Source organism: Carcharodon carcharias, chromosome 21 (assembly GCF_017639515.1).
Source record: "Carcharodon carcharias isolate sCarCar2 chromosome 21, sCarCar2.pri, whole genome shotgun sequence".
NCBI classification, from domain to species: Eukaryota; Metazoa; Chordata; class Chondrichthyes; order Lamniformes; family Lamnidae; genus Carcharodon; species Carcharodon carcharias.
In genome coordinates this window covers 45,891,829-45,919,640 of record NC_054487.1, presented here as the reverse complement: position 1 = coordinate 45,919,640, position 27,812 = coordinate 45,891,829, and the positions used below count along the sequence as shown (strand labels likewise).

The window sequence follows — 27,812 nt, the reverse complement described above, 5'->3', positions numbered from 1 at the left end:
ACAGGCACAACGGGTTGAATAGACTCTTTCTGTGCTGTAGCCATTCTGTAATCCTGTAACTCTGCACTTATTTTGTTTCATGTTTCTTTACTGGTTTGGTCTCTCTCTCTCATTTCTCTCTTATTTTCCTTACCTTGCACTTGGATAGAAGCTATTCATTATCCTGTCATTCAAACCTCCTCTAGACACATATTCTGCTTCTTTACTTGTCCATTACATTTAGCCTTGCACCATTAAATCTTTTGTTATTTAATCTCTCCTTCCCTCTATCCTATAACACACCTTCCCTTTTTATTCTTCTTCCCACCCTCCTTGCTTTTACTTGCTCAAAACCTATTACATTTCTAACATTTATCAGTTCTGATGGAAGGTCACAGATGTGAAACAGTAACTCTGTTTCTCTCTCCACAAATACGTCCTGACTTGCTGATGATTTGCAGCATTTTCTGTTTTTATTTTAGGACAGGATGAACTCTGCCTTTCCAATTGCAACTTGGGAATGTCTGTCATCGTGATTTGGACCTGCGAGCCTCTGACTGGACCTGGGGTGGGCTGGTCTAGAGCTGTGGGTTTGTAATGAGGGGATGTTACCCCTAAGAACCTATGAGTAACTGAGGTGACCTCAGTAGAAGCTATGAGTATCTAGCTGGGCATCTAGGAGAGGCTGCAAGCAATTTGTTAGGCTTGAGGGAGACTGTGTGAGCCTGCCCTGGTCTCACAGGGAATCTATTGGCCCTTGGTGGGGAGAACCTGGCTGGATCTTGGGGTTAGGCTATGAGTATCTGGTGGAGTCCTTGGGATAGACTGGTGAGAAAATGGTTGAGCCTCAAGGAGAGGATTCAATTAACCTGGGTATTGTATTATCAATTCCAAGTTGTCCTGCATCTTGGAACAAAAAATGAGTGGGTTTGGCCAGAAAAATAGGGGCTTTATGTGAGTTATTTTTAGAATATTTGATGAAATAGGTATTTTTTTCCTGAGGTGATTATTTTAGGAAAGGAGAATTTGGTTGAAGGCATTGTACATCGATGCATTTGAAATGTTCTGTTAACTGTGGAACATTGATAATGTTTAACAATGTGTGATTAGTGGACTATTCCTTGAATGAGTGTCTATTCATTACTGTGTAACAGTGTGGAATTCATTTCCTCCCATTTACACTTTTGATCCTTTCCAACTCATTTTTATGATACTAGGCCTTTGCTGTACATGGTTAATAGGAAGCTCAGAAAGGCAACATTAAGCTAAAAAGAACATTGATTTTGTAACTTCATTATTTAAAATAGGGTCAGGTTGGCATTAAATGTACTGCTTTACTGTTGATTGTGAGAGAAAGAAACCACAGGATCAGGGTTATTAATTTGATCAGACTTAGCAGGGTCATTGGATCATAGGTCAGTCATAATGGCATGCTGCCATTGTGGAATTTGTCGCACCCAAATTATTTTTTTGATTGTACTCTGGCTTTTAAAATAGACAATTAAAGATTTTTGGCATGATTGTTTTCTCTTGGGGTTGGATTTCACAGGGGTTGGGGAGGAGGGGACTTGCACCTCTCAGTGAAGGCCAAGTCCCATGGTCGAGAGCTGCCAACCAACCTGATTGGCCTGCAGCTCCAGCAGCCCCAGCAGCATCACAACTCAATAGTGAGTGCTGCTGGGACTGCATAAGTCCTTAGGAAGATCATGGCAAGAGAGGTAAGTCCTGGGCTTTTAGGGTGGGGAGGGATTGGAGAGTCTAAGGACGGGGGAGAGCAGGTTGGGGGCAGGGTTTTTGAGGGCAGGTGGGGAGGAATGATAGAGAGGTGAAACCTTAAGGGAGAGTTCCACCAATGCGCGCAAGGCAGCCCCCCGATTAATGAGCCCATCCTTCCTTCCTGCCTTTGCAACGAAGCTGTTTCAAAAATGGCCTTTATATTCTGGCCCACCTGCCACTGTTCAGTGTTTTATGGCAGTGGAAGCAGATTGAGGCCCTTAATTTGCAATTACATTGGAAATTAAGGACCTCAATAGACCTAAGGGTGGGTGACCTAGTGGGCAATTTAACCACCTCCTGTATTGCAGGGAACACATCGAGGCTGGGTGGGGAGGCGGTGGGCTGGGCACCCAGCATATACTACATGTCCCACACTACCCCAGCTGAAAACACACCCGGCAGGGGGCCATAAAATCCAGCCCTTGGTCTTTAAAAAATTCTGAAAGTTAATGCAGTTTAGATCCAGATTCATTGTAATGCTATCTTTTTATCCCTTCATCATCTCTTGTGTTCCAAAATTTGGACCCATACCTCACAGTACTGCAGGAGCATCTTCACCACTTGAACTGCTATGTCTAAGACTCAAAATAGAAACATTTGTCCTACTCCTTTGCAATTTAAAGAGGTTTATATGCACAATTGGTGGATAATATTTGGAGATGTGAGGACAGGACAACAGGGGTGGAGTACTGGAGGCTGGGAAGAAGGTAGTTTACTGGGATGGGCTTCTCCTGGCCCACAAGCAGTGCTATAAGGGCATTTACTTTTTCCTGACAGCTGTCCTCACCTCCCTTCAACTGCTGTAGCTGGCCAGGTTCGAACCTATAAGAATACAAGAAGACAAGGAGTAGGAGCAGGAGTAGACCATGTGTCCTGTCAAGCCTCCTCCACCATTCAATACGGTCATGGCTGATCTTGGACTTCAACTCCACTTCCTTATCTGTTCCCCTTGATTCCCTGAGAGACCAAAAATCTGCCTATCCCAGCCTTAAATGTATTCAACGATGGAGCATCCACAACCCTTTGGGGCAGAGAAATCCAAATATTCACAACCCTTTGAGTGAAGTAATTTCAGTCCTAAATGATCGGCCTTTATCCTGAGACTGTGCCCCCTTGTTTTACATTCCCCGATGAGCAGAAACAATCTCTCAGCATAAACCCTATTAAGCCTCTTCAGAATCTTGTACATTGCAATGAGATTGTCTCTCACTCTTTCCAGAGAAAATAGATCCAATTTGCTCACTCTCTGATCAGAGGACAACACTCTCATTCCAGGGACCTATTTAGTGAACCCTTGCACACAGTCCTCCAAATGTGGTCTCACCAAAACCCTGTACAACTCTAGCAAGACTTCTTTACTCTTGTATGTCAATTCCCTTGCAATAAAGGCTTACATGACAGTTGCCTTCCTAACTGCTTGCTGTACCTGTATGTTAACTTTTTTGCATTCATTGTATGAGCACACTCAATCTCTCTGAACACCAACATTTACAAATTTCTTACCTTTTCAAAGATATTCTGCTCTACGATTCTTTTACCAAATCAAATAATCGAGCCTTACAGCAGGATTTTCAGCTCAGCATGCGGGCACACGCCTGACACGCACAAGCATTAAGCAAGCGTCATCGTGCACTCATGCGATATTTCAGTCGGTGGGCACATGCGAGACTCAGCAGTGCGCCTGCCAATTAAGAGGGCTATTAAGCTCATTAACCAATTAATTACATTGATTTTTCACTGCCTGTCCAATCATACGGTTGGCAGGCAGGTGAATAGGCTAGGCGGCCTTTGCATTTTTTTATGAAACCTCATCCAGGGGTGGGATGAGATTTCTAACAGCGACTAAAAAAAAATTAAAAAATTTAAAACTTATTTTTCACATATCCCTGTTCATGTGACAGAGTCACATGTGGGAACATGATTTGCTTTTTTTAAAATCTTTATTTCTCATGTTAAAAATCTCTGTGCCTTCAGGGAGCTTTCACTGACTGCACCCCTGCGCATGTTCACACTTCAGCACTCATGCTCCTCCTGCCCCCATCCTGACAGCACTGAGGTTATCAGCATGCGTTTCACGTTGGCTAGTTAGTTAGTTGGCCAGCCAGTGTGAAATTGCAGTTGGGGCCTGATTGCGGGCAGCGGAACGTTGCGTGGCCACTCCCAGGCACCCCTGCCTCACCTGCCCAAAGAGGGGAAAATCCTCCCCTAGGTGTGTAGATGAGGGTATTGCAGTTGATGTAGTCTACATGGACTTCAGTAAAGCTTTTGACAAGGTCTCGCATGGGAGACTGGTCAAGAAGCTAAGACACCATGGGATCCAGGGCAATTTGGCAAATTGGATCCAAAATTGGCTTAGTGGCATGAGGCAGAGGGTAATGGTCGATAGTTGTTTTTGTGACTGGGAGCCAGTGTCCAGTGGCATACTGCAGGGTTCGGTACTGGGTCCCTTACTGTTTGTGGTGTACATTAATGAGCTAGACGTGATCTGTAAGTTCACAGATGACACAAAAATTGGTGGTGTGGTAAATAACGAGGAGGAACGCCTTAGACTACCGGACGATATAGACAGGCCTGTCAAATGGGCAGAAGAGTGGCAAATGGAATTTAATCCTGAAAGGTGTGAGGTGATGCATTTTGGGAGGACTAACAAGGCCAGGGTGTACATGATGAATGGTAGAACCCTAGGAAGTACAGAGGATCAGATGGTGTATACATATCCATAGGTCCTCGAAGGCAGCAGGACAGGTAGATAATATGGTTAAGAAGGCATATGGGGTACTTGTCTTTATTAGTTGAGGCATTGAATACAAGAGCAGTGACATTGTGATGGAGCTGTATAAAGCATTATTTAGGCCACAGCTGGAGTACTGTGTGCAGTTCTGGTTGCTACACTATAGGAAGGATGTGATTGCGCTGGAGAAAATGCAGAGGAGATTCACCAAGATATTGCCTGGGCTGGAGCATTTCAGATATGAAGAAAGATTAGATAGTTGTTTTCCTTAGGGCAGAGAAGGCTGAGGGGGGGACCTGATTGAGGTGTACAAAATTATGAGGGGCACAGATAGGGTAGATAGGAAGAAACTTTTTCCTTAGTAGAGGGGTCAATAATCAGGGGTCATAGATTTAAGGTAAGGGACAGGAGGTTTAGAGGGGATTTGACGAAAGATTTTTTCACCCAGAGGGTGGGGGGCATCTGGAACTCACTGCAGAAAACGTGGTAGAGGCGGGAACCTTCACAAAATTTAGGAAGTATTTAGATGAACACTTGAAATGCCATAGCATACAAGGCTACAGGTCAAGTGCTGGAAACAGGATTAGGGTAGGTAGTGGCTTGATGACTGGCATGGACATGATGGGCCAAAGGGCCTCTTTCCATGCTGTAAAACTCTATGACTCTCTGACCCTGATTTCTATACCTACATTGCCCTTCTCTATAGTGAATACAGATGCAAAGTACACATTTAAAACCTCACCTACATCTTTTCCCTGGTTATCCTCTTTCCCCTAATATGCTCATAAAACGCCTTTGGATTTTCCTTTATTTTACCCATCAGTGTTTTTTCATGCCCCCTCTTCTGTCTCCTAATTTCTTTTTTAAGCAACTCCCTGGACTTTCTATACTCCTCTAGGCCTTCCACTATTCTGAGCCCTCAGTATCTACCATAAGCTTTCCTTTATTCCCTTATCCAATTCTGTACATTCCTTGACATCCAGGGTTCTCTGGACTTGTTGGTCCCACCCATCACTTTTACGCGAACATGTTGGCCCTGCACTCTCACTATTTCCTTTTTGAATGACTCATACTGCTCTGATATGGATTTTCCTACAAGTAGCTGCTCTCAGTCCATTTTGGCCAGATCCTGTCTTGTCATATTAAAATTGGCCCTCCCCCAATTCAGAACATTTATTTCCTGTCCATCTTTGTCCTTTTCTATAACTACCTTAAATCTTACTGAGTTATGGTCACTATTGCCGAAATGCTCCCCCACTGACCCTGCTACCACTTGCCCCGTCTTTCTCGGGATCGCAGCGATCGTAGTTTATTTGTTTCTTTAAGCACTTGAAAAAAAAATCACTGCAGCACTTTCTCCACTGGCTAGTTCTTTCTTTTTACTTCTGTTCTTGCAAATCCCCTTTTTTTTAACTTCAGGAGTGCTCCCGGAAACTTCTCATCCAGTCAGATCAGGGCCCATTAATTCTTTAAACCCAGAGCTGCAGCTTTGATTGCCATTTCTTTTTAATCTCCTGAGCAGCAGCAATTTGTTTTTCATCTTTATTAAACTCTACAGGGACTTAGTTGTTTTTTTTTTCAAACTCTGCAATTCGGGAGTATCAGCAGGTGCACTTTTTTTTTCACAAGTAATTTCCTTTTACTAGCTGTTTCACTGTTGTTTCAATTCTTGAGTGACATACCACAAAGGTCCGTTGTCCTCATCACCAATTTGTTATATTTAACTATGGTTACTGTGATAACCTTTTAGAGATTGATAAACACACCCATAGGTGCAGAGAGGTTTATCAAGGTTCTTCATTTATTTCAGTCCCTGAACTAACCAAAACAAACATGGACTCTGTGATCCCACAATGCCCAGTTGCCAAGTATGGCAAGCTCGATAAGACATTCAAAAGACATTCAATATTAACAAATCCTCCTTGTTATTTCTTCAAAAAATTCTATTAAGTTAGTAAGGCAAGATCTTCCCCTAACAAAACCATGCTGAATATCCCTGATCAATCCATGCCTTTCTAAGTGAATTTATCCTGTCTCTCAGAATTGTTTCCAATAATTTGCCGTTTAAATCACAAATTTTGGATGGTTCCACTGGAGCTACTTACTCAGAAAATGTTAGAAAAATTAGAACCTCTTCTAACTTCTGGGTAGCTACTGTAAACACCTAGATTAATCCCATTGGACTACTCCCACACTCCCAACCTTCGACACCCCCACTTCCCCGCCCCTGACCTCTGACCCCCTTACATCCCACCCACATCAAGTTCTGAACGCCCACCCCACTGACCCCTGACACCACCACCACCCTGACCTACGAACCACCCCCCACCCCGACCTCTGACCCTTTCACCCGCCCGGACCTCCAACGCCTCCATGCACCTCCTGACCTCCAAGCGCCCCCTCCCATTGACCTCTGACCCCCAGTGCTGAAGTCTCACAGCCCACCAACCTCTGATCTTCAACAACCCAAACCCCCAACATCCCACCCCTTACCCCCCCGACTTCCGACTCTCACCACCTCACCGACCCCCCAACTCTGACCCCACCCCATCCCACTCCCCCGCTCCTCCACCCCAACCTCCAATAACCTCCAGCCGCGACCTCCCACCCCACCAGCCTCCCACTCATATGACCCCCCACTCCTCCAGACCACCAACCCTCCTGCTGACCAACGTTAACTTCACTACTCTCTTCCTTTTTATATACTGATCAAAGTTCTTACAATCTGTTTTTATATCACTGGCTAGTTTACTCTTATATTTTATTTCTTCCATTTTATCAACTTTTTGTTTGCCCTTTGCTGGTTTACAAAATACTCTCAATTCTCAGACTGGTTACTATGTCTTGCAATTTCGTAAGCCTCTTCTTTTAATCCAATACTATCCTTAACTTCCTGTCTGAGCCACAGATGGGTCTTTCTCGCTGAGTTTTTGTTCTTTCATGGAATGTACTTTGTTGGACATTTTGAATTGTTTCATTATTCCCACTGTTTATTTACAGCCATACCTTTCAGTCTATTTACCCAATTTACCTTCACCAGTTCTCCCTTCACACCAATGTATGATGTGGCTTTGTTTAAGTTTAAGATTCTTGTTTGTGACTAGAGTGTGTCACTTTCAAATGTAATCTGGAATTCAATGATATTATTAATTAACCCTACTTCATTACACAATATTAGATCTAAGACAGTTTCATCACCAGTTGGTTCCAAAATGTATTGGTCTGATAAACTGTCACAAAAACTTACCAGAAACTCATCTTCTAGACCACTCTTGCCAATTTGATTGTTCCAGTCCATATGAATATTAATGCCCCTACAATAATTACATTGCCTTTGTTACCAGCTTCAGTGATTTCTTGTTTAATGTGCTGTCTAACAGTACAGCTATTGTTAGGGGACCTATAAACTACTTCCACTAGTGTTTTCTGATTCTTGCTATTTCCAATTTCTGCCCATACTGACTCTACTTCATGTTCTTCTGAGGCCAGATCCATTCTCTCAAAAGTCCTTATGTCAGCAGTTCCCATCCAGAATGCTGTGGCACACTGATGTGCTGTGAAGGCTGCCCAAGTGTGCTTGGAAATAAGTTTCAAAATTACTAATACATGTATGTTTTTGCAAGATCCAACTAATCTTCATCTTCGGCTCAGAGGTCGGCACCTCAAAGTCCCGATGAACCTCGCGCATGGGCCTGACAAACATAAAGTATCCAAGCTGTGCATGGTGTGGCCTGTTCCTGGCCAGCGCATGTGCCCGAAGATCATTGGGACTTGGAAATGCTGACCTCCGAGCTTTGTGCCTGTGCAAAGAAAGAAAACTAAAGAAGGGTGAAAACCCAAGGACAAGTGAGGGAGATAGGGGGAGGTCCCAGTCATGAGGGAGAGGAGAGGGAGAAGTCCAAAAATGAAGTTCCAAATAAAAGAAGAAGATGGGGTAAGAAACAGGAACCAATAAAGTTAAGAAAATGAGAAACAGGCTCTAATTAGAGAAATGGCTGTGGGGAGCAGACCTTAACTGGGCTCAGCAGAAGCCCTAGTAGTTGAAGAGACATCAAAAGAAGCCCTGAAGATCCAAGAAGGCAACCAAATTTTGGTAACTCCATTCTGCCGGGTACTGGGGAAAAGTTCTGCTTGGCATAGCTAAAGAGCTGAAATTGTGCTTATAAGTTGATGCTTGAAGACGTTTATTGTTTAGTGTGATGTGCTCGACCACAGTTTGCCATGGATAAGTTCTTGAAGAGAAATGGAGAATCCCGCTCTGATTCAGATGTGGCCGAAACAACAGATCATCAGGAGAAAAAAGTGCTATTCATACGTAGACAGGACAGCAACAGCTACTTGACCTTTCGATTTTCATGAACTGGCGATGCCTCTTCCCCTGTCCCAGAATGCCTAATTTGCAGGGAGAGGCTCTCAAACACTGCAATAGTACCAAGTAAGTTAAAGCACCATTTGAATACAAAACACCTTTTGCTCTCCAGCAGGGATATACAGTGCTTCAAATGCCTGAGAGAACAAAACATAAAGCAAAATCAACGTATAATGCAGTATGTGGTCTCAAGGGACGTGCAGGAGGCGAGTTACCTGGTGGCTAAGCTCATAGCGAAATCAAAGAAGCCTCACACCATTGCCGAAACCCTCATTCTGCCGACATGCAGTAGTATTGCGAGAGTAATGTTGGGAGCTGATGCCGCCAAAGCTCCTCTTTCTGATAATACAATCAAATGGCTTCTATTGACAAAATATCAGTTAATATTGAACAGGCGCTTTAAGAGAAATTAGAAATGAGTGGAAAATTTGCCCTGTAGATTGATGACTTCACAAATATTAACAGAAACTGCCAGCTCTTAGCCAATGTCAGGTATGTTGATTGGGATCCTAGCAAAGGGAATTTCTTCTTATACGAAGAATTGCCCAGTCGCATGACCAGAGAGGAAATCTTTCATGTCACAATTGCTTATCTGGAGGAAAACTATCTTAACTGGACCAAGTACAACAGCAGCTGCACTGAGGGAGGAGCTTCCATGTCAGAGAAGACAAAGGATTCTTCAGCAAGTGAAAGAACGGTCAGCCACTGTATCCTGCACCATGACGCTTTTGTTTCCAAAACAATGCTGTCTGAGTTAACTGCAGGATTAGAGCAAAGTGAAAATTGTGAATTATGTGAAATCGCGTCCTTTGAAATCGTGCTTGTTTACTATTTTGTGTGAAGAGATGGGAGTCGAGTATCAGGATTTAACTCATACACACAGAAGTGCAATAGCTGTCTCGGGGAAGGTCCTCTCCTGTACTTAACAGCTCCATAACACACTGAAAGAATTTTTGGCTCTGCATGAATTTCCATTTAATATGCAATGATTCTTGGTGTGCTAAGCTTGCATATCTTTCAGATATATTCAAGCATTTGAATGACCTGAATGTTAAAATGTAGGAAAAAATGAGAACATTCTGACTGCCACAGATAATGTTCAAGGCTTCAGATCAAAACTGGCCCCTCTGGCAGGGAAAAGTGGCAATTCCTCCTACCCGAAAATTGTAACAACATTTTTGCTTTCAAGTGCACTCAATGCTCTCAATTACAATTTCACATCAATAGTTCTAATTTGGAATGAATTTGATTTCAAATTTGATAGTGCACTCAAAGTTATAAAGTACACTCGAAGCTATCCAGCATGCTCACATCTATCGAATATGCTCTGCATTGAAAAATACAAGGAAATTTATTACTTAAGTAAGTTTTTCACTTAGTCCAAAAAATTTGTTCCACTATATGTACATGCTTGAGAGCACCACCTTATCCCCATCAGTTCTTAATCCATTTAGTCTCAGGGTCTATACTTTCCATTCATGCACTCCCCAGGTCTCAGGGTCTAAACTCTCCCACCTCTCTCCTTCCAGTCTCTAAACTCTCTCACTTCTGTCCGTCCAGTCTCTAAACTCTCCCACCTATCTTCCTCCAGTCTCCAAACTCTCCCCCTTTCTTCTTTCAGTCTCCAAACTCTCCCTTTCTTCCTCCAGTCACCAAACTCTCCCTCCTTTCTTCCTCCAGTCTCCAAACTCCCCCCTCTCTCCAGCCTCACATCCCTCCCTCCAGCCTCTCCCCCCTCCAAACTCTCCCTTCCCACCAGTCTCTAGGCCTTGGGGTCTCCCAAACTCTCTCTGGGCCTTCGACTTCCCCAATACCTCATTGCCATTGTCTTGTTCTGGCTCCAACTTCAAACCATCACAGGGCTGCCATGGACAATGAAGATGAGGGAAGATGAGGGGAATGGGGGGAGGAGGAGGGGAATGGGGGGAGGAGGAGGGGAATGGGGGAAGGGGAAGAGGAAAAGGGGGGAAGGGGAAGAGGAAAAGGGAGGGAAGGGGAGGGGATTAAGGGGGCTGGGAGAGGGGAATAAAGGGACAAGGGGAATGGGTAATACAGGGGAATGAGGGGAGGAGAATAAAGGGGAGGGGGGAAGAGAGGGGAGAGAAAGAGAGAGGAGGAACAGGGGGAGGGGGACATGGGGAGAGAGGAAGCATTTGCAGCAATCTTGAGCCAGAAGTGCCAAGTGGATGATCCATCTCGGCTTGCTCCCAAGGTTCCCAGCATCACAGATGTCAGTCTTCAGCCAGTTTGATTCACTCCACGTGATATCAAGAAACAGCTGAAAGAACTGAATACTGCAAAGGTTACAGGCCTGGGCCCTGGCAATATTCCAACAATAGTACTGAAGACTTGTGCTCCAGAATTTGGCACGCCTCTAGCCAAGCTGTTCCAGTTCAGCTACAGCGCTGGCATCTACTTGACTTTGTGGAAAATTGCCCAGGTATGTCCTGTACACAAAAAACAGGACAAATCCAACCTGGCCAATTACTGTCCCATGAGTCTACTCTCGATCATCAGTAAAGTGATGGAAGGGGTCATCAACAATGTTATCAAGTGGCGCTTGCTTAGCAATAACCTGCTCACTGACACTCAGTTTGGGTTCCACCAGGGCCACTCAAGTCCTGATCTCATTACAGCCTTGTTCAAACATGGACAAAAGAGATAAACTCCAGAGGTGATGTGAGAGTGATTGCCTTTGACATCAAGGCAGCATTTGACCGAATGTGGCATCAAGGACCCCTAGCAAACTATGAGTCAATGAGAATCAAGGGAAAAACACTCCACTGGTTGGCATCATACCTAGTACAAAGGAATATGGTTGTGGTTGTTGGAGGTCAATCATCTCAGCTCCAGGACATCACTGCAGGAGTTCCTCAGGGTAATGTCCTAGGCCCAACCATCTTCAGCTGCTTCATCAATGACCTTCCTTCCATCATAAGGTCAGAAGTGGGGATGCTCGCTGATGATTGCACAATGTTCAGCACCATTCGCGACTCCCCTGATTCTGAAGCAGTCCATGTACAAATGCAGCAAGACCTGGACAATATCCAGGCTTGGGCTGACAAGTGGCAAGTAACATTTGTGCCACACAAGTGACAGGCAATGACCATCTCCAACAAGAGAAAATCAAACCATCTCCACTTGACATTCAATGGCATCACCATCGCTGAATCCCCCACTATCAAGAACCTGGAGGTTGCCATTGACCAAAAATTGAACTGGACTAGCCATATAAATACTGTTAAAAACAAAAAAACTGCGGATGCTGGAAATCCAAAACAAAAACAAAAACAGAATTACCTGGAAAAACTCAGCAGGTCTGGCACCATCGGCGGAGAAGAAAAGAGTTGACCTTTCGAGTCCTCATGACCCTTCAACAGAACTTGAGTTCGAGTCCAAGAAAGAGTTGAAATATAAGCTGGTTTAAGGTGTGTGTGTGGGGGGCGGAGAGAGAGAGAGAGAGAGAGATGGAGTGGGGGTGTGGTTGTAGGGACAAACAAGCAGTGATAGAAGCAGATCATCAAAAAATGTCAACAACAATAGTACAAAAGAACACATAGGTGTTAAAGTTAAAGTTGGTGATATTATCTAAACGAATGTGCTAATTAAGAATGGATGGTAGGGCACTCAAGGTATAGCTCTAGTGGGGGTGGGGAGAGCATAAAAGATGTTTTTTTTTTATATAATGGAACTAGGTGGGAAAAGGAAAATCTATATGATTTATTGGAAAAAAAAGAAAAGGAAGGGGGAAACAGAAAGGGGGTGGGGATGGGGGAGGGAGCTCACGACCTAAAGTTGTTGAATTCAATATTCAGTCCGGATTGCTGTAAAGTGCCTAGTCGGAAGATGAGGTGTTGTTCCTCCAGTTTGCGTTGGGCTTCACTGGAACAATGCAACAAGCCAAGGACAGACATGTGGGCAAGAGAGCAGGGTGGAGTGTTAAAATGGCAAGCGATAGGGAGGTTTGGGTCATTCTTGTGGACAGACCGCAGATGTTCTGCAAAGCGGTCGCCTAGTTTACGTTTGGTCTCTCCAATGTAGAGGAGACCACATTGGGAGCAACGAATGCAGTAGACTAAGTTGGGGGAAATGCAAGTGAAATGCTGCTTCACTTGAAAGGAGTGTTTGGGCCCTTGGACAGTGAGGAGAGAGGAAGTGAAGGGACAGGTGTTGCGTCTTTTGCGTGGGCATGGGGTGGTGCCATAGGAGGGGGTTGAGGAGTAGGGGGTGATGGAGGAGTGGACCAGGGTGTCCCGGAGGGAGCAATCCCTACGGAATGCCGATAAGGGGGGTGAAGGGAAGATGTGTTTGGTGGTGGCATAATACTGGAGTTGGCGGAAATGGCGGAGGATGATCCTTTGAATGCGGAGGCTGGTGGGGTGATAAGTGAGGACAAGGGGGACCCTATCATGTTTCTGGGTGGGAGGAGAAGGCGTGAGGGCGGATGCGCGGGAGATGGGCCGGACACGGTTGAGGGCCCTGTCAACGACCGTGGGTGGAAAACCTCGGTTAAGGAAGAAGGAGGACATGTCAGAGGAACTGTTTTTGAATGTAGCATCATCGGAACAGATGCGACGGAGGCAAAGGAACTGAGAGAATGGGATGGAGTCCTTACAGGAAGTGGGGTGTGAGGAGCTGTAGTCGAGATAGCTGTGGGAGTCGGTGGGTTTGTAATGGATATTGGTGGACAGTCTATCACCAGAGATTGAGACAGAGAGGTCAAGGAAGGGAAGGGAAGTGTCAGAGATGGACCACGTGAAAATGATGGAGGGGTGGAGATTGGAAGCAAAATTAATAAATTTTTCCAAGTCCTGACAAGAGCATGAAGCGGCACCGAAATAATCATCGATGTACCGGAGAAAGAGTTGTGGAAGGGGGCCGGAGTAGGACTGCAACAAGGAATGTTCCACATACCCCATAAAGAGACAGGCATAGCTGGGGCATACTGATGAAAATTGAGCATTTGGCAGATAACGAGAACAAGGTATGCTGATAAATAGAGAACTTGAGGAATTTAAGTTTCAGATAAACGAAGATTAGTTTGAAATGGGGATACTGTGAGAAATACAGAGAGGAATACAATTGGATATTAGTAATTAGTAGATATGGAGAAACTGATGGAAATGGGAGAATTTTCTACATTCAGAGAAGGAGCAAAACCTACAAGCAGCCAATTTCATTGAATTGGTTGATTTTACCAAAATGGGAAATGGGAGAAAATGAGCAGATACAGAAAATGACTGAATTGACTCAATTGCATAGAAATTGATATTTTGCTAGATACTGAGAAACAGATTTTCTTAAATTGAAGGATATGGAGAAAATGATGTTGCGGTGAATGCCAGGAACCTGGAAATGTGTTGAATATAACTTACTGCTGAAAATTGATTATTTGGCAGATACAGAGAAAGAGGTAGGCAGATAAATAGAGAAGGTGAGCCTTTTATGTTTTATATGAATGCGGAGTCGTTGGAAATGTGGATATTGTGAGAAATAGAGACATCAATACAATTGGACATTAAAAATCTGTAGATATAGAGAAACTGATGGAATTGGAGAATTTCCCACATTTAGAGAAGGAGCAGAAGCTACAAGCAGCGAATTTCATGGAAATGGCAGATTTTACTTTAATGCGAATTGGGGGTTTTGTGGCGGTGGGGGTTTTGTGGCGGTGGGGGTTTGTGGCGGTGGGGGTTTTGTGGCGGTGGGGGTTTTGTGGCGGTGGGGGTTTGTGGCAGTGGGGGTTTTGTGGCGGTGGGGGTTTTGTGGCGGTGGGGGTTTGTGGCAGTGGGCGTTTTGTGGCGGTGGGGGTTTTGTGGCGGTGGGGGTTTGTGGCGGTGGGGGTTTGTGGCGGTGGGGGTTTTGTGGCGGTGGGGGTTTGTGGCGGTGGGGGTTTTGTGGCGGTGGGGGGTTTGTGGAGGTGGGGGTTTTGTGGCGGTGGGGGGTTTGTGGCGGTGGGGGTTTGTGGCGTTGGGGGTTTTGTGGCGGTGGGGGTTTTGTGGCGGTGGGGGGTTTGTGGAGGTGGGGGTTTTGTGGCGGTGGGGGGTTTGTGGCGGTGGGGGTTTTGTGGCGGTGGGGGTTTTGTGGCGGTGGGGGTTTGTGGCGGTGGGGGTTTTGTGGCGGTGGGGGTTTTGTGGCGGTGGGGGTTTTGTGGCGGTGGGGGGTTTGTGGCGGTGGGGGTTTTGTGACGGTGGGGGTTTTGTGGCGGTGGGGGGTTTGTGGCGGTGGGGGTTTTGTGGCGGTGGGGGTTTTGTGGCGGTGGGGGTTTTGTGGTGGTGACGGTGGGGGTGGGAGTGGAATGGAACACGGAAGAAAAATTCTTGGTTGGGTGAAAATTGCTCAGCGGGACCGGGGTTTGACGGGATAGAACTGCTGCAATCGGGGAGGGTTGGGGTAGGTGAGCATGGAGGTGGGCAGGTGGTGGGTGGCACGGCGGGGGGGGGGGGGGGGGACAGGGTTGTGTTCAAGGTTATAAAGCAAAACGTAAAAATACCCCATCCAAGCAGGGTCTGCTTTTTCCAAGGTAGCTCAGTTTTATGACGTTTGAAGCTGTCAAAATTCAGAAATATGTAGCGAAGGTGGAAATCCTTGTCCCCAGAGACAGGAGGTGGAGGAGGAGACCCCCACACCTAACCCAAAAGGCCTGGGAGGAGGGGGCATCCAGGGTGAGCAGGCACAATGTGGTGAGGCACACATGTGTCGGAAGTGCTTCAACGATCTGCTGTGATCGGGAAGGGTGAGTACCGTGTTGGCATGTGTCACTGTGCCGTGGTGAGGTTGGGATGCTAGGTGAAGGTAAGAGTGCAGTGCGCTGAGGTGAGAATGTGGGTTAATGAAACCATTCCAGTGTAGTCTCTATATTGATGTGAGCCTGGAACCTGGAGTCCCCATCGATCATTGGAAGATGATGGCACTATGATGCAGATCTCCATTGTCTCATCAGGGTGCCTGGCATGCACAGTGACAGTATGATGACTTTAACCAATGACATGTCCTTCTCCCTTTTAGGTTCACCAGCAATCGGTCACAATGAGGACCCTGGAGGTCCACCCCTGACCCCCGGAGGACCACCATGCTCAGCACGCACCTGCATCACACCTGCTCAGTCAAGCAGGTACCAGCACCTCGGTGGGCATAAGATCACCATCTACTATCTTGGTGCACATTGGTGAAGGCACTTTACACTCGCTTGAAGTGCAAGCAGAAGCAGAGAGTTCCCAGGGCAACAGCAGTCAGAGGACTGCTGGAGACCAGGAAAATTCTCAGTCGATGGCTGATGATGATCCTCTGGAGTCGTCCATTAGGTAGCAGATGCTGGAAGTCCAGCGGGGTGTGCAGGAGGATCTGGCGGAGATACATGAGGGAATGTGTGCCATGGTGTCTGTTTGGAAGGAGTCCCTGCAGAGCATAAGCACTGCAATAACCCTCATGGCTGAGCGCAATGTCTCCTCCATGGAGATAGTGGCAACTCTCATGAAGAGGCTGCTCCAGGGTCAGAATCAGGGGTTCCTGGGGATGTGCTCAGACCTGCAAGCCCTCACACCAGCAATGGCCTCAGCTGGTCAGTGTCAGTGTGGGAGTTGGATTGGGCACCCAGTATCCCAGCTGGGTACCCATCAATGGTGAGCAGGGAGGTCCAAGCGACCTCATGTTGGCGCACGAGCTGCCTGTTGTCTCTGTGGGCTCCTCTCAGGGTGCTCTGGATGATGGCAGCAATTCCTCCGCCCCCTCTGCCAGTGACCGTGGCATCTGATGAAGCTGCGATGACTGAGGAGATGCCAGCAGTGGCATTGGCCACTCCCTCCCAGATGCCATCAAAGGCTCCATGGCCCAGAGGACGATGGCCAAAATCATCAAGACCAACAAGGTAGCAGTGTGAGCAGGCTGCCTCCAATGGCGCTGCTAGCGAGGGGGGAGTACCTAGATGTAGTACCCGCAAACATTAATGTAAAGCACCTTAAGCACAACATGGACTTATCACAGGTGATATTTTGTTTCCCCATTTTGCTTTAACTTTTTTAATGGTGTGATAAACATTACTGGTTAATGTTTATTTCAGCTATGTTTCACATGCACAATTAAATGAGATTTTGCTTTGTGCAGTTGGCCTCTGTATGCTTCATTTCTTCTGTAGGTGCAGGGTAAGCCATTATGTAATGATGGACGTGTGTCTCCTGAAGTTTTATTGCATGTGCACAGAGTGTATCTTAGTCGACAAGGAAATGTTCCTCTCTGGGATCGAGTATGGAGCCCGCAGCCTGGCATGTGGTAGTGGTTCTCATTTGGTGTGCTAGCTGAAGGAGCGTTGGATCAAAGTATCCTGGGTGTCTCTGCCTCCCTGGAGGTTACTGAGGTCTGCCTCCATGCCCTCAGTGCTTTATCCTCGGACTTGCTACTGGAGTCACCATCTGTTGCCTGTGCAGCTGCGTCAACATCCTTTTCCTCCATTGCATCCCCTCCTTGCCAGTGCCAGATTTTGGAGAGTGCAGCATGCAACCACTATCAGTGACACCCGCTCTTGGGGGTATTGCAGTGCACCCCCTGAGTGGTCCAGGCATCGGAAGTGCATCTTGAGAAGACCTTTGGTTCTCTCTACCATAGCCCTTTTGGAGGCGTGGCTCCTATTATACCCTGCTCGGGCCTCTGTTCTTGGGTGGTGGAGAGGTGGCAGGAGCCACTTTTTCAGGGGATAGCCCTTGTCACCCAGCAACCATCCAATCAGTCGGGCTGGAGCGCTGAAGAGCCCCGGCACCTGGGAGTGTCTGAGGATGTAGGCGTCATGGGAGCTGCCTGGGTACCTTGCACAGACTTGGAGAATCTGCATCCTGTGATCGTACACCATCTGCATTTTCATGGAGTGGAAGCCCTTCCTGTTGATGAAGGCACCAGGCTCACCTGCTGGCGCCTTGATGGCCACATGTGTACGGTCTATTGCACCCTGGACGCGGAGGAACCCAGCAATCGCTGCAAAGCCTCTGGCTTGCTCAGCCTGTCTGGCCTTGTCCATACAGTAATGAATGAAAGTCAGTGCACACCTGAACAGAGTGTCTGTCACTAGCTTGATGCAATTACGGACAACTGATTGGGGGACTCCACACAGATTCCCCCACTGACTCCTGGAAAGAGCTAGAGGCATAGAAGTTGAGGGCCACCGTGAACTTCAGAGTCACTGACACGGGGTGTCCACCCACACAGTCAGAGCTGATCTCAGGCCTGATCCTAGCCTCCTTCGACATTGCACCTCGGACATATTGAGGTAGCTGCATCGCTGCTTGTAAACCCTGGCAGCGAGATAGTGACCTCTTCTGTGGCCCCTTCTGCCTTGGACGGCCAGCTGGCCCTGCGCCCCTTGTGCCTGCACCTCTCCTCCAGGTCACTCCCCTGGAAGATGCATGGGGACACCAGGCCTCTCCCCCTTCTGGCCCTCTCTTCCTTGGAGGAGGAGGTGCCATCAGCGGAGACCACAATCCCCATTACCATGGTTATGGAAGGCTGTCAGATACCTGGAAGGGCCCACAGGGTCTGAATCCTCTGGGGCCCTGGAAGACAACAATGAGTCCTGAATGAAACTCTGAACCAAAATGAAGCTGTCCAGTTCACATAAGCAACCAGCAGGATACGATCTCCAGAACTCCTCACTATTCACATTAACAATGCTGCTGACCCTTCTTATCCCACCCATGGATGAGCTTTTGTAAGTTGTGGCCTGCCCGCCTGTCCGTGCGACGGCCGAAAATTCGCATGGGCTACATAAATTTGGAGACAATTGGTGTGTCAAGGGCCTTAAGTGGCCTCTTAATTAATGGTGGGCACGCTTCCGTCTCCATCGCGTGCCTGCCAAACGAAATATTGTGAGAGTGCATGTTGATGTTGGCATGCTTGGCCGACGTCAACGCGCATTATTTCACACTCGAGCAGGTCGGGCACTCGCCTGCCCGCCAAGTGAAAATGTCTGCCCATGGAAAATAAATTCTATGATCATTTTTGGTGTCCAAATGCTCAAGTGATGCTGCTAATTGCAAATGTTTGAGTGTTGTGGTTTGGGGCAATTGAGGACATTGATGTCAGTTATGGTACGTTTAATGTTAAATGATAGCTAAATGATTGGTTTTGAGCCCAATTGATATCAACTGAGTGTAATTGATATTAAATGAGTGCAAATGAATGCTGTTGAATGCAAATGATATCAATCTTTTCAGGTAGGGAAGTGGGTGACTGGGATGTTCAAGCTGGCATCCGCGAATCCTGCTGGTAAAACGATACTCAACCTCATCTCCAGACATCTTAAAACATGACAAGAGAAGTTTGAATGCTACTTCCCCTCCACAAGTACCCTTTGACTGGGTATGTGATCCATTTAGTTCTTTTAAATCATCAAAGAAATTATCATTAAAAAAACAAGAGGGATTTGCAGAGCTCAGCAGGTTCATACAGAGATGTCCCCGGACACATTTTGGTTGCTTGCAGGACAAGAATATCCATCTATTTCAGGGTGCGCTAGAGAAATGCTCTTACCGTTTCCCACAACCTACCTGTGCGAGTTGGTGTTCTCAACACTGGCTTATGTAAAATCAAAAGGAGGGAACACCTGTCAGTGGAGCAAGACCTGCGAGTTGGCCTGTTATCAGTTCCTGCCCAGATCAAGAGACTCTGCTCATGGAAGCAGGCCCAGGTGTTACACTAATGTTGCCAATAAGGTGCTGCTCAAAGTAATTCCTTCATATGCATTTTGCTCTGATTCATATACTTTTAATTTCAATACTTTGTTGATGAATGAGAAGAAACAGCTTTTTTTTCTTATTTTACAAATATGAACTTTCACATTGAGAAATGCAGACTTAATTAAACTGAAAACAATTGAAATCCTTGATCAGAAACTCTTATATATTGTCTTCATTTTCTATAAAAATATTGCATTTGGCATGCAAATGGTAATGAGGCTTTCATTCTAAACAGCCTAAACTAATGAAGATAAAAACAAAAATAAAAACAAAAAAACTGCGGATGCTGGAAATCCAAAACAAAAACCTGGAAAAACTCAGCAGGTCTGGCAGCATTGGCAGAGAAGATTTATATGCTCTGGTAGGCAAACTAGAGATGGTTTCTGTGCCTTTGAAATTTTTGCTAACCCTGTGGCTCAGATGGAGCATCACTCAATGGGCCCCAAATCAGCTGGAATGCCTTAATTTACTGGCCATATAATATTGGAAGGGTGGAGGAAAAGAAACTGACAAATTTCACTAATTTTTTAACATAAAGACAAGTTTTTAAAACCACAGTTGATTCATAATAAACGTGTTACTCATTCCAGCAAAGACTTTCAATATATCAAATGCATCACATTGAGGTCCACTCTTTTATTCCAGTGGACTAAACCAGTTATTATTCATAATTCCAGTGCAACAAACCATTATCTATCCATTCCCAGGATTCACAATCCCAATTTGCCAAAAGCTCACTTCCTACTCCAATTAATTAGGCTTCCTTGTGGTACCATAAGCATTTACGTAGTGCTTAAATTGTCTTTCAGACCAAAGCTCCTGAGAGGTGATTCCTTTCTAATGTTTCATTTCACTAGCAATACCTAGCCCCGATGTGTAATTACTCACCAGTCAGAAACCTAATGATGCTTTACTCCAAACACTTTTTGTAGTATAACTGTGTCACTCGTCAAAGTTTGCACTCCATATGGTTATGATGGATGGAGTGGTGCAAGCATGAGAAAACATGATCCAACCTGTAGCTACATGGCCTCTTCCTGTGCTGTTATTTGTTCCATTGGTCATAGCTCCTCTTTACTTGACTACCATTTTCTACACCGTCCAAGGAATCTAATTCTGTGCACAATCCTAATATAAGATTGCAGGAACATGTCTCTGTCCAGCATTCGCACTAAGCTCTGAAGAGACATTTGTTGACATACTCTCTTGCTCTCTGGCAGCATCACGTTCCACAACCAGATGTACAGAGACAGGACATAAAATACTATGTAATAAACTAATGAATATTATATTAGATGATGGCTTGACATGTTTTTAAGAGGTTTTAGAGACAAAAAGCTTTTGCTAGAATGATATCCTGTTGGAGAAGATAGGAGGTGTACCTCAAAATTTTTCATAGTATAGATGTGTGCCGTAACAGAAAAAAGGTTGGGAACCATTGTCTGCTGTCATCCTTTACCATCAGGGTTATCTCTCCTACTTTGTCATTTCGCATGTCTTTCTGAAATATTGTATATCCTGGAACATTTATTTTCCAACCTGATCACCTTGTAACCATGTCACTGTAATGGTGATTATGTCTAAATCATTTATCTTTTTGTGCCACTAGTTCATCTATCTTATTGCAGATGTTTTGTGCATTCAGATAAAGAATTTCTAATTTCATCATTTTGCTTCTGTTCCCTGCAACGACCTTATTCATTGGTGTATAATTTTTGTTAAACTCTGTCCCATTCTACTTGTCTTTACTCACATTGCTATTGTCTTCCGATGCCTCAGCCTTTCTCTTTGGATTCCTAAATCTCCCTTCACCTGATTCCTTCCCACTGTCCCCACCCCCTTTAGTTATAAGGCAGGGTGTATGTGAGTCACCCATCCTCATTATAATATTTAAGTTGGCTGCCAGCCTCCATTGAATCCAGAGATAGGATGAGATTTGAGACTTTAAAACTTTTTACATCTCACCTGACCCCCAACCACCCATTTGTGGGGGTAAAATTCCAGTACTTTAAGTGTTGACCCTTCATCAGAACTGGGGGGTGTTACAGATGAACAGCTAACACACCAAAAAATGGTATGACCTGTGAAAGTAGGAAACAGAGGATAGTTAAATGGCACTAATGATATTCATGTGAGATAAAAGGAAACACAATGATAACAAAGATATTAAAGAAACTTATGGGGCACCGAAGATGTGTGAATTGCTGAAGGACATAATGTTCAGACAGAGGGTCCCGATGCAAAAACTTGTTTCCTTCCCCTCACTAAACGCCCACCCAACACTACAAACAATTCTTACTGTGGAGAAAAGTGGGAGCCATAGTAAAAGTCTGAAGTCATTCAAGTCAATAAGAAGGTCATTGGCTGAGGAGTCTCAAATGGAAAGATAAGAGGGTACGAATTTACAGGTGAAAATTGTCCTAATAAGGTCTGATTTCAGGGCGCTTTGATCTGGGCCTAAAAATCACCTGAGAGAGGATCCACCCTGATATTGGGTCAGCCTATTTTTGAATCATCCCTTGTAGTTGTCTAAATTATTAGATCCCTAAATGGTGATCTTAATGCCAATTTAGTCCCGTTTTATTGTTCAGAATTATTTCAAAGTTATTGTGGGTTAAATAATGGCCACAACAAAAAATAATTTAAAGTTTAAAAAATCAAGAATCGTTCTTGCGGAGCCTGTGGAAACTGGGCTGCTCCCTGACCCAATCAGATTCAAAGTACAAAGTGGGAGTAGAATGAGGAGTAAAAATGACAAGTCATGACAGAGCTTGGGGTCGCTTTTGCACTAAAAAATGGAGGTAGTCAAAACAATCATCTAATCTACGTTTGCTGCCTGCCTTCATGGAGCTTTCTTGCAGCGCTCACCCATGCCCGCCTTCTTCCCACCCCAACTCCAGCAGCACTGAACTTTTTAGCATGCATTTCACACTGGCTGGCCGTTAATTGGCCAGCCTGCATGAAATCGCGGTCAGAGGCCGATCACGGTCAGGGGCCCTTTCCTGACTGCTCGCGGGCCTGCCGATCACACGTGCCCCCAAAGGTAAAATTCAGGCCATAGAGTATTTGGGACCCTGGACAACAGAGTGTGTGGAGGTGAATGAATAGCTGCTGTACCTGCCATCCACGCTAGCAAGGTGCCAGGGTGAGGTGAACAGTTGGTAGTGGAGTTGGTAATGGTGATGAAAGAATAAACCAGGGTATCACAAAGTGAATTTAGAGAGTGGAGAAGGGAGGGAAAGGAAAGATGTATTTGGTGGTTGAATTATGTTAGAGGTAACAGAAGTAGAAGATGGTCTGTCAAATGCAGGGCCTAGTGGGGTCGAAGCAGAGATAAGGGATGTCATATCATGGTTGTGAAAGGAGGTGAATCTCAGGAGGGAATTGGGGGAGATTTGGTCAAGGGTCCTGTCTAACACAGTGGGGGGAATTCCTTGGCTGAAAAAAAAGGAAACCATTTTGGAAGCTTCGGGCTTTGGAATATTCAAAGAACAATCCCATAGAGATAAGGGGTGGTGGGACTTTGCTCTGAGCAGCAAACAGTATTCATTAGATTTTCACTTGCTTTTATTGGCTTTAGCATTGAACAGCCCTGTGAGCCAAGAACACAGCATCTATAGAGCATTTGGGACCTATATGAGCAGGGTAAGCATTTACTTAACCAATCAGATTGAAGAATCTTTAATGAATAGCACAGTCTTAACCAGGAAATGCTGGTTAGAAGAGCGAATTCAGCACCAAATGAGGTATAAAAAGGTAAATAAAGAGAAGGAAAGAATTATGAGATAAAAGAGATTAAAAAAAAGTAAAAAATACTTTTCTCAAACCCCCCAACAATAATTATGTCTGAAAGAATGAGAGACCACTCTTGCAAAAGGAGATTTCAATGCCAGAGAGGTTAGTTGACAGTAGTTAACACTTACTATTCCATTAAAAGAGTACTTACACCAGAATGGGTAACCCCAAACTATTCAGGTGAGTTTAATCCATATCTATGAGGTGAGTACAACAAATTCACACTGTTCAATATATTTTATTAGGGAACAAGATGACATAATGCTACTTTTGGAGGAGCCAAGCATCTCAGCCAATTTTCAGATTGTTGCGTTTAACTGCATAGTTGCAGTTGCTGGAAGTTGCTTTCCAACTTGCATATAAACAATGATGAGGAGTAATATCCTTACCAATATTTTTACAGCAAAATCCAGCCCAATGATTTTTTTTCTAGGTCAAGGCAAGAGCAGGAAGCAACATGAACATATTCTCCAGCGTAATGGAATAAGAGGTCATAAAAGAAACATGAGTAGGACTGGAAGAAAAACTGTCTAACATTTCTAAATATTAATTTTGGTGATTTTTGTTTTGTACTCATCAGGGAGAAAGATGTCAGTGCTGAAAAGATCTTGATATATAAATAGACATATAAATATATATATATATATATATATTTATATGTCTATATACATATATAGCCCATGGCTAATTTCTAAAATTTAACTGGACAAAGACACGTTTTTAAAATGGCTGAAGTTTTTTTCTGTCTGTCACCCTTGAACAATATCAGCTAATATGGAAGTTTCACAGAAACTAACACCTCATTATCTCCGAAGAGACCCTAACGACCCCCTGCGGGCTACAGATACTAAATTCAAAAGTAACACTACAAAGGCCATCTACATTTAATAAGTCAGGCCTGGCCAAACGGAGCCCATGCATCTGCTAGAATAAAGGATGCCACAAGCTCCCTTTTAAAGACTTAATGGTTGGAACAGTAACAATCTCAAGGACAAAGAGATATACACCTTTTGTCAAAGGAAGAGTGGAGAAGTGGGGGTCATGTGACATGAACCCCTAGCTGGGGGAACCACTAATTTTGTCTTGTGGTACCAAGAAACCTCAGTCTACCATTTTTACCATCTATAGAAAAGGGGCTCTGTTCAGGTTTGAATGCCTGGCCCCATCTACACTGTTTTGACTGGAACTTCTGTATCATTGCATACAAGACTAGATCATCCCTGCATGCCTATCTCATCATGCAAGCCGACCCCACTGGAAAAGTGAATTATCCAGTCTCAATCCAGCCAGCCGACCTCTGTGAAAGAATACACCGCTGGACTTTGATTCTGGACTCTGGACACACATGAAACAATAATTATTTTCTTTGTGGTCTTTGCCCTCTTTTTCCCTCTTATATCCCTGTTATACTGCATAAGTGCACAGGGGGCTACATAGTGACACCCCCCACCCCCTCCACCCCCACTCCCATATCTTGTGTGTGCAAATAAACTAACCCTGAGTTTATCCTATCTCGAGCTTGCTGTGGTGTTGTTAATCAGACATGGATCACACCAAAACTGAGGGGTTGGGAAACATATGACAGCTTATAAAGGAGGAAGCAAATTAAAACACCTTTCTGTTTATGGACAGATGGCAAGAGGAGAAATCAGGTCTGTTTAAATTAACCTCTCACCTGTCCGTAACAATAGACAAATTTAAACACTGTTAAGTTTCTTGGCCTTCTCTGCCCCTGTGGAAATGATTCCAGTATCTGATGTCCATCTTCATAACTACTTCCTTATGCCTGCTAATCCTGGTGAATCTACACTTTATGCTCTCTATGGTGTTAATGTCCTTTGTACAGTGAGGCATTCAAGACTGCATATACTAATCTAACTGTGGTCTAACCATTACCTTCTTCAAATTTATCATTAGCTCTTTACTCTTGTACTATATATTCCACTCATAAAATTCAGCATGTTATCAGTCTTTTTATAACTTTGCCGACTGCTGTTCATACTTTCAAAGAATTATATTTAAAATTGACCTCCAGCTTTCTCTGGAGATCTATGCTCTTCAAGGTTCCAAATTTAAGTGAATACTTCTATTCCATGTTTTTCCTCCCATAACGTGTTACCTCTTAGTTATCCACATTTAATTGCACCTGCTTCCTGTCTGAATAGCTGTCAAGCAGCTGTTTTTGGCTCAGACGTCCAACTTTTCCAACTCCTATTTGTGCTGTGCCTGTGGGAGCTGGAAAATCAGTTCATTTAGAGCTTGCATTGAAAGCCCTGAAATCCAGTATGACTCACTTCTGCATATGCCTGGAAGTATCAAGCATGTGCAGAGTCAGTCACATTGGATTATGGGCTGAATAAAGCCAGCCCTAAATCATCCATTTTTGTAAGTTGCCTGGTTGGCAATTATGGGTTGAATTTTATGGCCCCTCCCACCAGCGGCATTTTCTGGTCCTGCCAAAGTCAATGGACTTCAGAATGGCCCGCTGCATTTTCCAATCCTGTCCCTGCTGTGACAGGGCTGTAAAATTCCTCCCTATATTTATGAATATTAAAAATGAATTGCTAAGTTAAATGTAAATAGTTGTCAGGATGTTGGCAGGAAACACCTTCAACTGGTAATATATATGCAGTGCAATTAACGGTGACACCAACAACAGGATAGTTATTTTGCATTTTTTTTCAATCTAATCCAAAAGGGCCATCCTGTAGTGTCCACTGATGACCCTAACAAAATCATGATGAGTCATGAAAATGTTAAGAGGTTGAGGTGAACCTTTTCTCAAAATTAAGGAAATGGTAAATCATTTTGCAGGATTGTAGATAATTCCCCTGAACAGCATCCTGAGGCTGAAACACATAAAGGATTTCAAATCTTGATGCTAATTATCATATCACATGATGATGTTACAAGTTAATGAATCTTGAACATATTTCTAGCCTGTTTCAGTCAATGTGATGCAAACAGGGACCAAAGTTGAAGAATGGCATTTTTTCCTACTCTTTCACACTCTGTGTAATCAGAAACGTTATAATGAATGCACATGTTGATGAATGACTTAGGTTAACAGTGTTACTAATACAACATCCACCCACATGTACATGTTACAACTATTGGGGTTTCTTATTAAGCAAATATGTGTGGGTACTATTTCTGGACATTATTTAATAGAAATCAAAGTGCACTATGCATGCCTCAAAAATGTTCTTAGTGGTCATGTTTAGCTTTTGACATTATTTTAAATTGAGTTTTTGCATTTATTTTTCAATTATTTCTTGTTTCTCTCTTCACAAGAAAACTTGGACTAAAATCATGTATTCCATTTTCTAAAACACAGTGGCATTCACCAACATAATCGCTAATACTCTCCCACCAGAGTTATTGCCAGTTACTGCTCCCTGAAGAGGGTACTCCAATGCACGATAAGACAGGTAGATAGGTCTAATAAACTGGCTTGATTCTCAAGTGGTGTTGACAGTTGAAAACATTCCAAAGGTAGTTGCAAGCCTAAGCCAGGTCTCACTTCAGTGTGACGATTTATTTTCAAAACTTTGGTCTTAAAAGCTTGTAGTTCCTACCTGTGCTGAGATGAGAGTCAATAAAACTGCAAGTTTTTTGGGAGGGAAACATTTTTCTGAACAGAATTATTAATGTGTAAGAATGCTGACATTACAGAACAGTTAAAGCAATTCATAAGCAAAATTTCTTGTATTAATATATTAAAAATGTGCTGCAAAGAATGAAGACATTAAGGACCAAAATGTATTTACTTACATGCCTATTAAAATGTTTGATTAATCCTTTTTACTATCTGTTTCCATCCAGGTGCATTCCTCATTCCATATTTTTTATTCCTCTTTACTTGTGGAATCCCAGTGTTTTTTCTTGAAATTGCCCTTGGACAGTATACTAGTCAAGGTGGTATCACAGCTTGGAGGAAGATCTGCCCCCTCTTTGAGGGTAAGTTGTTTATAAGAAGGTTCAAAGTGATTTGAAGAAATTAACAGTGTAAATTAGAGCATTTTTAGGCAAAGAAAGGATCAAAGATAAGGAAATGGAGTTGGAAATTAGTAGGTGTAACTACATTTGAGAGTATTTGGTTTGTTCTTCTTTATAGATTGTGCCTGACTTTTTTATGTTCCCATGATTCAGTGCCAGCAGCAAACCTCAATGGTAGCCATTAATCATTGTTAGAACTGAGGAAATTGAAACTGATGTAACTGTCATTAGAATTCAGACTGGTGTCACATCAAGAAGCTACGAAAGGGAGTGATAGGACTTTGTGCTGTGCCCATGGTGTACCACAGAACAGTTTACCAATCTTGTTGAGAAAATGAAGGATGCACATCCTTGCAGTAGCAGAGGGATAAATTAGAGGATGTTTCTGCTACTCCTAAAATAAGCCATTTTATAAGCCTCATACAGGGCAGCATTGGCAAAG

At 44.2% G+C, this 27,812-nt stretch overlaps 1 protein-coding gene across 1 annotated transcript in view; it reads left to right on the top strand.

Moving 5' to 3' along the window:
• LOC121293025 (sodium- and chloride-dependent GABA transporter 2-like) overlaps window positions 1-27,812 on the top strand; it is a 73,139-nt gene that overhangs the window by 29,922 nt on the left and 15,405 nt on the right. The window contains exon 3 of the mRNA XM_041215604.1: window positions 27,197-27,331. Coding sequence (XP_041071538.1) covers window positions 27,197-27,331 — 135 coding nt within the window. The remainder of the gene's footprint in view (window positions 1-27,196; window positions 27,332-27,812) is intronic.